The sequence below is a fragment of the Patagioenas fasciata genome, chromosome 29, assembly GCF_037038585.1.
Source record: "Patagioenas fasciata isolate bPatFas1 chromosome 29, bPatFas1.hap1, whole genome shotgun sequence".
Taxonomy (NCBI): domain Eukaryota; kingdom Metazoa; phylum Chordata; class Aves; order Columbiformes; family Columbidae; genus Patagioenas; species Patagioenas fasciata.
Window position 1 is genome coordinate 5,296,376 of NC_092548.1, and position 11,310 is coordinate 5,307,685.

At 59.6% G+C, this 11,310-nt stretch overlaps 1 protein-coding gene across 1 annotated transcript; it reads left to right on the forward strand.

The window, feature by feature from the left end:
- The first annotated feature begins 187 nt into the window (after window positions 1-187).
- On the forward strand, window positions 188-10,759 carry VAMP2 (vesicle associated membrane protein 2). The gene is made up of 6 exons (XM_065859064.2): window positions 188-241; window positions 2,957-2,976; window positions 4,400-4,523; window positions 5,992-6,150; window positions 8,352-8,403; window positions 9,094-10,759. Exons 1-6 carry the CDS (start codon window positions 203-205, stop codon window positions 9,108-9,110), a joined length of 411 nt encoding a protein of 136 aa, XP_065715136.2. The 5' UTR covers window positions 188-202; the 3' UTR covers window positions 9,111-10,759.
- Window positions 10,760-11,310: the final 551 nt, after the last annotated feature.

Here is an 11,310-nt window from a genome sequence, read left to right on the forward strand (position 1 = left end):
CTGTCACGTAGGGGGCGGTCTCGCAGCGTCACCCCCGTTAATTGCGGTTAATTAAGCATCGTCAGTGCGGTACATCCTGACCTGCCCCGCCTTGCGCGGGCAGCGCGTGATGAGCCCTCCGTGATGACGTAGTGATTACGTTACTGGGCGGGGGCGCGCGGGGATTCGTGCAACAAACCCGCAGCGTCACCCAGAGACTCTGATGGCGCCTGCGAGGGGCAGGACGGGATTGGCCGCTTGGGTAGGTCATGTGATGAGAGATACGCCCCCTTGTGGGCGTGGTTAGTGGTGTCACGTGATAGGGGGGTGGGGCTGTGCGTGCCCTGTGTGGGAAAATACGCAACGTGCTTTGATTTTTGGGGTGAAAATGGAAAGAAATGGGAAAAAATTGGTGAATTGGCACAAAAATGGAGCCATAACATAAAATTAACACCCCCCGAGGGCCCCATAGAACCTCTGACCCATAGAACCCCTGACCCATAGAACCCCCCACCCCATAAGAGCCCTGATCCATAGATGCCCCCACCCCATAGGACCCCTGACCCATAGATCCCCCCACCCCATAAGAGCCCTGATCCATAGATCCCCCCACCCCATAAGACCCCCAGATCCATAGATCCCCCCCACCCCATAAGAGCCCTGACCCATAGATCCCCCCACCCCATAGGACCCCTGACCCATAGATCCCCCCACCCCATAAGACCCCCAGATCCATAGATCCCCCCCACCCCATAAGAGCCCTGACCCATAGATCCCCCCACCCCATAGGACCCCTGACCCATAGAACCCCCCACCCCATAAGGCCCCCTGACCCATAGATCCCCCCACCCCATAGGACCCCTGACCCATAGATCCCCCCACCCCATAAGACCCCCAGATCCATAGATCCCCCCCACCCCATAAGAGCCCTGACCCATAGATCCCCCCACCCCATAGGACCCCTGACCCATAGAACCCCCCACCCCATAAGCCCCCCAGATCCATAGATCCCCCCACCCCATAGGACCCCTGACCCATAGAACCCCCCACCCCATAAGAGCCCTGACCCATAGATCCCCCCCACCCCATAAGAGCCCTGATCCATAGATCCCCCCACCCCATAGGACCCCTGACCCATAGATCCCCCCCACCCCATAGGACCCCTGACCCATAGATCCCCCCACCCCATAAGAGCCCTGATCCATAGATCCCCCCACCCCATAGGACCCCTGACCGATAGATCCCCCCCACCCCATAGGACCCCTGACCCATAGATCCCCCCACCCTATAAGAGCCCTGATCCATAGATCCCCCCACCCCATAGGACCCCTGACCCATAGATCCCCCCACCCTATAAGAGCCCTGATCCATAGATCCCCCCACCCCATAGGACCCCTGACCCATAGAACCCCTGACCCATAGATCCCCCCACCCCATAAGACCCCCTGATCCATAGATCCCCCCACCCTATAGGACCCCTGACCCATAGAACCTCTGACCCATAGAACCCCTGACCCATAGAACCCCCCACCCCATAAGGCCCCCTGACCCATAGATCCCCCCACCCCATAGGACCTCTGACCCATAGATCCCCCCACCCCATAAGGCCCCCTGACCCATAGATCCTCCCCCCCCCATAGAACTCCTGACCCATAGATCCCCCCACCGCATAGGACCCCTGACCCATAGATCCCCCCACCCCATAAGACCCCCTGATCCATAGATCCCCCCACCCTATAGGACCCCTGACCCATAGATCCCCAATCCCATAGACACCCCCACCCCATAGAAACCCTCCTGTGCCCCACAGACCCCCCACCCATAGACTCCCCCACCCCTCTTGTGCCCCATAGACCCCCTTGTACCCCCTATACCCCCACCCCATAGACCCCCTTGTACCCCTATACCCCCACCCCATAGACTCCCCCCGCCCTATAGACCCCCCCTATAGAAACCCCCTTGCACCCCATAGACCCCCTATCCCATAGTCCCCCCCTACCCCATAAAACCGCCTGTGCCCCATACACCCCCCCTGCCCTATAGAACCCCCTGACCCATAGAAACCCCCCCGTGCCCCATAGATCCCCTTGTTCCCCCTATACCCCCCCACCCATAGACCCCTCTGACCCATAGAAACCCCCCTGTGCCCCATAGACACCCTTGACCCATAGACCCCCCCTGACCCATAGAAACCCCCCTGTGCCCCATAGACCCCCCCTGCCCTATAGAACTCTCTGACCCATAGAACCCCCCACCCCATAGACCCCCTTAACCCATAGACCCCTCCCAGTCCCCGTGCCCTATAGATCCCCTTGTACCCCCTATACCCCCCACCCATAGACCCCCCTGACCCATAGAAACCCTCTTGTGCCCCATAGACACCCTTGACCCATAGTCCCCCCCTGACCCATAGAAACCCCCCTGTGCCCCATAGACCCCCCCTGCCCTATAGAACTCTCTGACCCATAGAACCCCCCACCCCATAGACCCCCTTAACCCAGAGACCCCTCCCACTCCCCGTGCCCCATAGAACCCCTTGTACCCCCTATACCCCCCCACCCATAGACCCCCCTGACCCATAGAAAGCCCCTGTGCCCCATAGACACCCTTGACCCATAGACCCCCCCTGACCCATAGAAACCCCCCTGTGCCCCATAGACCCCCCCTGCCCTATAGAACTCTCTGACCCATAGAACCCCCCACCCCATAGACCCCTCCCACTCCCCGTGCCCCATAGAACCCCTTGTACCCCCTATACCCCCCCACCCATAGACCCCCCTTGACCCATACAAACCCCCCTGTGCCCCATAGACCCCCCCATATACCCCCACCCCATAAACCCCTATAGACCCCCAACTCTTCCCATTCCCCCCATTTCTCCCACCCCCCCCGTCTCTCCCCCCCTCCCCCCCTCCCCCCCCCCCCCCGGTACCCGGATGTTGGCCCCGCCCCCGCCGCCATTTTCCCGCCGCCGCAGCGCCCGGAACAACCCGAGATGTGAGTGGGACCGGGACCCCCAACCCCCCCCATAGATCCCCATAGACCCCCATAGACCCTTATAAACCCCCATAGACCCCTATAGATCCCCCAACCCCCCCTGACCCCCGCATCATTCCCTCTTTCCCCTCCCCCCATTCCCCCCCCAAACTGGGATCACCCCCCCCCCCTTTTCCCCCTCCCCCCCCCCCCCCGTGGCTATTTTTAGGGGGTGGGGGGAGGGGTGGGAAAATTCTGGCCCCGCCCCCCCGGGTGGCCCCGCCCCCCGATGCAGGGGGGCGCCCCTCCCCCCATATGTGGGGGATGGGGGGAAGGGGGGGGGAGGGGACACACCGGACGCCTGGGTCCTATCCCGAACGCCTGGGTCCCTTATGATGGGGGATGTGCAGCCCCGGACACCTGGGTCCGATCCCGGACACCTGGGTCCGATCCCGGACGCCTGGGTCCCATCTCGGACGCCTGGGTCCCCTATGATGGGGGAGGGGCTGCCCCGGACGCCTGAGTCCCATCCTGGACACCTGGGTCCCATCCCGGACGCCTGGGTCCCCTCCTGGACGCCTGGGTCCCCTATGATGGGGAATGGGCCGCCCGGACGCCTGGGTCCCATCCCGGACGCCTGGGTCCCCTATGATGGGATAGGGGCCGCCCCGGACGCCTGGGTCCCCTCCCGGACACCTGGGTCCCCTGTGATGGGAATGGGCCGCCCCGGACGCCTGGGTCCCCTATGGTGGGGAATGGGCTGCCCCGGACGCCTGGGTCCCCTCCCGGACACCTGGGTCCCCTATGATGGGGAATGGGCCGCCCCGGACGCCTGGGTCCCATCCCGGATGCCTGGGTCCCCTATGATGGGAATGGGCAGCCCCGGACGCCTGGGTCCCCTCCCGGACACCTGGGTCCCCTATGATGGGATAGGGGCTGCCCCGGACGCCTGGGTCCCCTCCCGGACACCTGGGTCCCCTATGATGGGAATGGGCAGCCCCGGACGCCTGGGTCCCCTCCCGGACACCTGGGTCCCCTATGATGGGATAGGGGCTGCCCCGGACGCCTGGGTCCCCTCCCGGACACCTGGGTCCCCTATGGTGGGGAATGGGCAGCCCCGGACGCCTGGGTCCCGTCCTGGACACCTGGGTCCCCTATGATAGGAGAGGGGCTGCCCCGGACGCCTGGGTCCCCTATGGTGGGGAATGGGCCGCCCCGGACGCCTGGGTCCCATCCCGGACACCTGGGTCCCCTGTGGTGGGGAATGGGCTGCCCCGGACGCCTGGGTCCCATCCTGGACGCCTGGGTCCCCTCCCGGACGCCTGGGTCCCCTCTGATGATGGGAGGTGGGGGGGAGGGGCTGTATTTCCATCCATGTTCTAACCATGGATGGGGGGAGGGGGAAGCTGTTGCTTCGTTGACCTTTGACCTTTGCCCCCCCCAGGTCGGCCCCCTCCGCCCCCAGCGCCCCTCCCCCCGCCGGAGGAGAAGGGGGGGGTCCCCCCGCCCCTCCCCCCAACCTCACCAGCAACCGGCGGCTCCAGCAAACCCAGGCCCAAGTGGATGAGGTCAGAGGGGCGGGGCCTAAAGGGGGCGTGGTCAACGCTGTGGGCGGGGCTTGGGGTGGGTGTGGCAAATGTGTGGGCGGAGCCAAGAGGGTCAGTCATGGACTTTTGGGGGGGGGGATTGGGGGGTGCAGATGTGCCGGGTTCATTATGGGTGAGTCTGGAGGGCGTGGCCACGTGGTGGGCGTGGCCCTATGGGTGGGGCTTGGGGTGGGCGGGGCTAATTTGGGGGCGGGGCAAAGGGGGTCATTGATGGAAATGGGGGGAGGTTCCAGTGCCCAACTGGATGAGGTCAGGGGCGGGGCCCAAGGGGGGCGTGGCCAATGGCATGGGCGGGGACTGATGGGCGGGGATTGGGGTGGGCAGAGTTAATTTGGGGGTGGGGCCAAGGGTTCGTTGCTGGAGGGGAACGGAGGTTCTGATGCCCAAGTAGATGAGGTCGGGGGCGGGGCCAAAGGGGGCGTGACCAACGGTGTGGGTGTGGCCTGTTGGGCGGGGCTTGAGGTGGATGGGGTTAATGTGGGGGTGGGGCCAAGAGGGTCATTGGTTGATGGGGGAGGTGCTTCTAGGCCCATTATGGATGAGTCTGGGGGCGTGGCCAAAGGGGGCGTGGCCCAACGGGCGGGGCTTGGGGTGGGTGTGGCCAAGGTGTGGGTGGGGCCAAGGGGTCATTCATGGACCTTTTTGGGGGGGGGGATTGGGGGGTGCAGGTGCTCCAGGTTCATTATGGGTGAGTCGGGGGGCGTGGCCAAAAGGGGCGTGGTCTTGGTGGGCGTGGCCAAGTGGTGGGCGTGGCCTAGGGGGCGTGGCCATAGTGTGGGTGGAGCTACAGTGGGTTATTACTGACCATATAATAGGGGTGGATGGCCCCGGACGCCTGGGTCCCTCATACCCCTTACCGTCCCCATAACCCCCCCATGACCCTTGACCCCCCCCATGACCCTTGACCCCCAGGGCACCCCCTGCAGTGTGGGCGGAGCTACAGGGTCATTACTGACCCTATCATGGGGGTGGAGCCTCCCGGACGCCTGGGTCCCTCATGACCCCCCATCCGCCCTGTGACCCCCATAACCCTTAACCCCCTTGACCTCTGACCCCCCCATGACCCTTGACCCCCAGGGCGCCCCCTACAGTGTGGGCGGAGCTACAGGGTCATTACTGACCCTATAGTGGGGGTGGAGCCTCCCGGACGCCTGGGTCCCTCATGACCCCCCATCCGCCCTGTGACCCCCATAACCCTTAACCCCCTTGACCTCTGACCCCCCCATGACCCTTGACCCCCAGGGCGCCCCCTACGGTGTGGGCGGAGCTACAGGGTCATTACTGACCCTATAGTGGGGGTGGAGCCTCCCGGACGCCTGGGTCCCTCATGACCCCCCATCCGCCCCGTGACCCCCATAACCCTTAACCCCCTTGACCTCTGACCCCCCCATGACCTCTGACCCCTCCCCGTGACCTTTGACCCCCGAAGGTGGTGGACATCATGCGGGTGAACGTGGACAAGGTGCTGGAGCGGGACCAGAAGCTGTCGGAGCTGGACGACCGGGCGGACGCGCTGCAGGCCGGGGCCTCCCAGTTCGAGACCAGCGCCGCCAAGCTCAAGCGCAAGTACTGGTGGAAGAACCTCAAGGTGGGGACAGAACACCAAAAAGACACAAAAAACACCCCAAAATACCCTCAAAACACCCCAAAATACCCCCAAAATGAGCCCGAAATGAACCCAAAATGAGTCTTGGGCACCTCTGGATACCCAAGATAGGCCCAAAACGACCCAAAATAGGCCCAAAACCACCCAAAATAGGCCCAAAATAGCCCTAAAATGACCCAAAACAGCCCCAGTTTGAGCCCAGTGACCCCCAAGGTCAAGTTAAGTGCTGGTGGAAGAACCTCAAGGTGGGGACAGAACACCAAAAACACACAAAAAACACCCCAAAATACTCTCAAAACACCCCAAAATACCCCAGAAATGAGCCGAAAATGAGTCTTGGGCACCTCTGGATACCCAAGATAGGCCCAAAACCACCCAAAATAGGCCCAAAACCACCCCGAAAGGCCCCAAAATGACCCAAAATAGGCCCAGAACCACCCAAAATTGGCCCCAAAATAGGCCCCAAATGGCCCCAAGACCACCCAACGTAGGCCCAAAACCACCCAAACCCATCCAGAATAGGCCCAAAATAGGCTTAAAACCACCCAAAAAGGCCCCAAAATGACCCAAAATAGGCCCCGAACCACTGAAAATAGGCCCAAAACCACCCAAAATAGGCCCAAAACAGCCCTAAAATGACCCAAAACAGCCCCAGTTTGAGCCCAGTGACCCCCAAGGTCAAGTTAAGTGCTGGTGGAAGAACCTCAAGGTGGGGACAGAACACCAAAAACACACAAAAAACACCCCAAAATACCCTCAAAACACCCCAATATACCCCAGAAATGAGCCCAAAATGAGTCTTGGGCACCTCTGGATACCCAAAAACCCCCCAAACCCACCTGAAATAGCCAAAAAATGACCCAAATTAGGCCCAAAACCACCCCAAATAGACCCAAATAGGCCCCAAAACTGCCTAAAATAGGCCCAAAAGCACCCAAAATAGGCCCAAAAGCACCCAACATAGACCCCAAAACCACCCAAAATAGGCCCCAAACCACCCAAAATAGGCCCCAAACCACCCAAAATAGGCCTAAACCCACCCAAAACCGTGCAAAATAAACCCAAAACGACCCAAAATAGGCCCAAGACCACCAAAAATAGGCCCAAAAGCACCCAAAATAGGCCCAAAACGACCCAAAATAGGCCAAATCCCACCCAAAACAAGACCAAAATAGACCCAAAAGCACCCAAAATAGGCCCAAGAGCACCAAAATAGGCTCAAAATAGGCCCAAAACCACCCAAAAAGGCCCCAAAACCATCCAAAAAGGCCCCCAAAGCACCTTAAATAAACCCAAAACCACCCAAAATAGGACCAGAATAGCCCCAAAACCACCCAAAATAGGCCCAAAACCACCCAAAATAGGCCCAAAACCACCCAAAATAGGCCCCAAACCACCCAAAATTGGCCCAAAATAGGCCTAAGACCACACAAAATAGGCCCAAAATAGGCCCCAAATAGACCCAAAACCCACCCAAAGTGGGCCCAAAACCACACAAAATAGGCCCCAAAACATCCAGAATAGGCCCCAAACGGCCCAAAATTGGCCCAAAATAGGCCTAAAACCACCCAAAATAGGCCTAGAACCACCCAAAATAGGAACAAAACATCCAAAATAGGCCCAAAACGACCCAATATAGGCCAAATCCCACCCAAAACAAGACCAAAATAGACCCAAAAGGACCCAAAATAGACCCAAGAGCACCAAAATAGGCTCAAAATAGGCCCAAAACCACCCAAAAAGGCCCCAAAACGACCCAAAATAGCCCCCAAAACACCCAAAATAGCCCCCAAAACACCCAAAATAGGCCCAAAACCACCCAAAATAGACCCAAAATAGCCCCAAACCCACTCAAATTAGACTCAAACCCACCCAAATTAGCCCCAAAATAGGCCCAAAATAGCCCCAATCCACCCAAAATACCCCAAAAATGACCCAAAATAATCCCAGATTGAGACCAAAGCCACCAAGGTCAAGTTCAAGTGCTCAAGGTGGGGCCAAAACCCCCCAAAATCCCCCAAAATGAGCCCAAAATGAACCTCAGGCACCTCTGGATACCCTAAAACCCCCCAAACCACCCTAAAATGCCCCAAAATAGCCCCAAAAACTCCCCCCCACACCCCCCAAATGACCCCAGGTGACCTCAGATGCCCCCAGGTGACCTCTGACCTTTGACCCCGCAGATGATGATCATCCTGGGCGTGATTTGCGCCATCGTCCTCATCATCATTATCGGTGAGTTTGGCGCTAATTAGGGTGCCAGACGTGTTAATTAGGGCTTAGAAATGCTAATGAGGCGCTATGCTAATGAGGGTGGGCGGGGCATGCAAACGAGCTGCCTTAATGAGGGGTTTACCCTTTCAGTTGGGGGTTAATAGTGGTATGCAAATGAGCGGGCACGCTAATTAGAAGGTGGATATGCTAATGAGGGGTGGGGTGTGCTAATGAGGGGCGGGGCATGCTAATGAGCAGCCAATTAACTCAGATAATGGGCATGTAAATGAGGGGAGTGAATGTGCAATTAAGCTCTAATTTATGCAAATGAGGGGGCGGGGCATAGTAATTATGCTCAACAGGCGGGGCTTAATATGCATATTAGACTGTGCTAATTAGATATGCAAATTAGACCACACCCATAGGGAATAAGGGAGCTTGAATTGCATGGAAACGAATGGGCTGTGAATGCAAATGAAGGGGCGGGGCATGCAAATAACCGGGCGGGGCTTACAGATAAACCCACGTGACTTTGGGGTGGGCATGGCTTAGCGCTGCATGCAAATAAGGGGGGCGTGGCCACCCACCAGACCACCCTTCCCTTAAAGGCACAAGGGTCCCTTTAAGGAGGGCGTGGCTTAGAGAGGAGGGGGCGTGTCCCCCTCCAAGCCACGCCCCCCTCCCCTAACTCCTCCCCCTTTCTCTCCCCAGTGTATTTCAGCACCTAACGCCGCCGGCCCCGCCCACCAGCCCCGCCCATGGGCGTGGCCAACCTATCCCACCCCCCTCCCCTCTGCCCCCCCCCCCCCCCTCAGGGACCCTCTTTGCACCCTAATATCCCCCCTGGGGACCCCAAAACTTCACCCCCCCCTTAAACCCCGCCCCCTTAAGCCCCGCCCCCTTAAGCCCCACCCACTCAATGTGCACTCCCCCCCCCGTTAACCCCCGTACCCCAATATCCCCCCCCCCTTTGCACCCCAAAATAACCCCCCCTTATAATTAGGGGTTCCCCCTCCAAATTGGTGTTGCCCCCTTAAATAGGTGTGTGTGTGTCCCCCCAAAATTGGGGTGTCCCCCCTTTAAATTTGGGGTGCCCCCCCCATATGCCCCCCCCCCATATGAAGATTTGGGGGTGTCCACAGCCCAGAGAACCCCAAAAATTGGGGGGGGGGGAGCGTCAAACCCAACCCCCCCCATGGAGGGAATTTGGGGTCACCCTGGGCTCCCCAACACCCCCAAAAAAGTGGGGGGGTCCCCCAAAATGTGGGGTGACCCCAAAAAGTGGGATCTATAGTGTGCACCCCCCCCCAAATAATTTTGGGGTGTGTCCCCCCCCTAAATCTGAGCACAATTTTTTGGGGGCCCCCCCTTTATTTTTGGGGGGTCTCTGAGATTTTGGGGTCCCCCCATTGAAATAATTTGGGGGGTTCTTGCCCCCCCCCAATTGCATTCCAGGGGCCCCCCCAAAACATTCCAGCCCTGTCCCCCCCCCCAAATATTTGGGGTGCACCCCCCCAAATCACTGCCGCAGCGTGGGGGGGGTCCCCCAATTTAGGGGGGGGTCCTTAAGTTGGGAGGGGGATCCCCAAAATTGGGGGGGGTCCCCAAGTTGGGGGGGACCCCAAAACTCCCAGGGGGACCCCAAAATTATGGGGGGACAGCAGGAAATGTTGGGGGGTGGATGTGAAATGGGGGGGGTCCCCAAAATTGAGGGGGGACCCCAAAATTAAGGGGGGGACCCCAAAGATGTGAGGCTGCCCCAAAACTGGGGGGACCCCAAAATTATTGGGGGGGGGGGCCGAAAGATTGAGGGGGGGGTCCCTAAAATTTGGGGGGTTCATGGTTTGTGGAGGGGGACACCCCAATAATTGGGGGGGACCCCTAAAAATGGGGGGGACCCAAGTGAGGGACAAGGGGGGGGTCCCCAAATTTAAGGAGGTGCCAGAGGCTGGGGAGGGGGGGGTCCCCAAAATCCCCCCCCAAATTGATTTGAAGGGGGAGCCCCAAAATGTGGGGGTGCAGTGGGGGGGGGCCCCCAAAAATGGGGGATTCCCTGTTATGTTCCTTGGGGGGGGTTTTGGGGTCCCCCCATATGTGTGTCCTGGGGGGGGTACCCAAAATCCCCCCCCCCATACAACCCCCCTATTTTTGGGGACCCCCCCCTCCGGGCAGGAGGAATTGAGGGGGGGGGCGGGTGTCACTGCCGCCCCTCCCCCCTTTTTTGGGGGGGGGTCCCCATTCCCCTCCCCCCCCCCCACCCTGACCCCCCCTCCCCGGTGGGTTTTGGGGACCCCTCGGGTTTTTTGGGGGGGGGGGGTCCCCAAATCCTGGTGTGAATCGTGTATTATAATGAGATTAATAAAGTCGGTGTCTGTGAGGGGGGGTGGATTTTTGGGGGGGGGACACCCCGAAAATGGGGGGGGACCCCAAATTTGGGGGGGGAGGTGGGTGGACCCTGAAATGGGGGGGACCCAAATATGGGGAGACCCTAAAATTGGGGAGACCCAAAAAATGGGGGGGACCCAAATATGGGGAGAACCTAAAATTGGGGAGACCCAAAAAATGGGAGGGACCCAAAAATGGGAGGGGGGGGTGAAATTGGGGGGGGACCCCAAAAATTGGAGGGGGGACACCCAAAATAGGGGGGGAGGTCCTGAAATTGGGGGTGGAACCCCACAAATGGGGGGGTCCTGAAATCGGGTGGGGGCCCCCCAAAAATGAGGGAACTAAAATTGGGTGGGGGGTACCCTGAAATAGGGGGGTAGGTGAAATTGGGGGGGGAACCCCTGATTTTGGGGGGCAAACCCAAAATTGGGGGGTGGACCCTAAAAAGAGGGGGAGGGGCTTGAAATTGAGGGGGGACCCTAAAATTGGGGGGGGGGACCCTAAAATGGGAGGGAGTGTAAAATGAGGGGGGCTGGGAAGCTA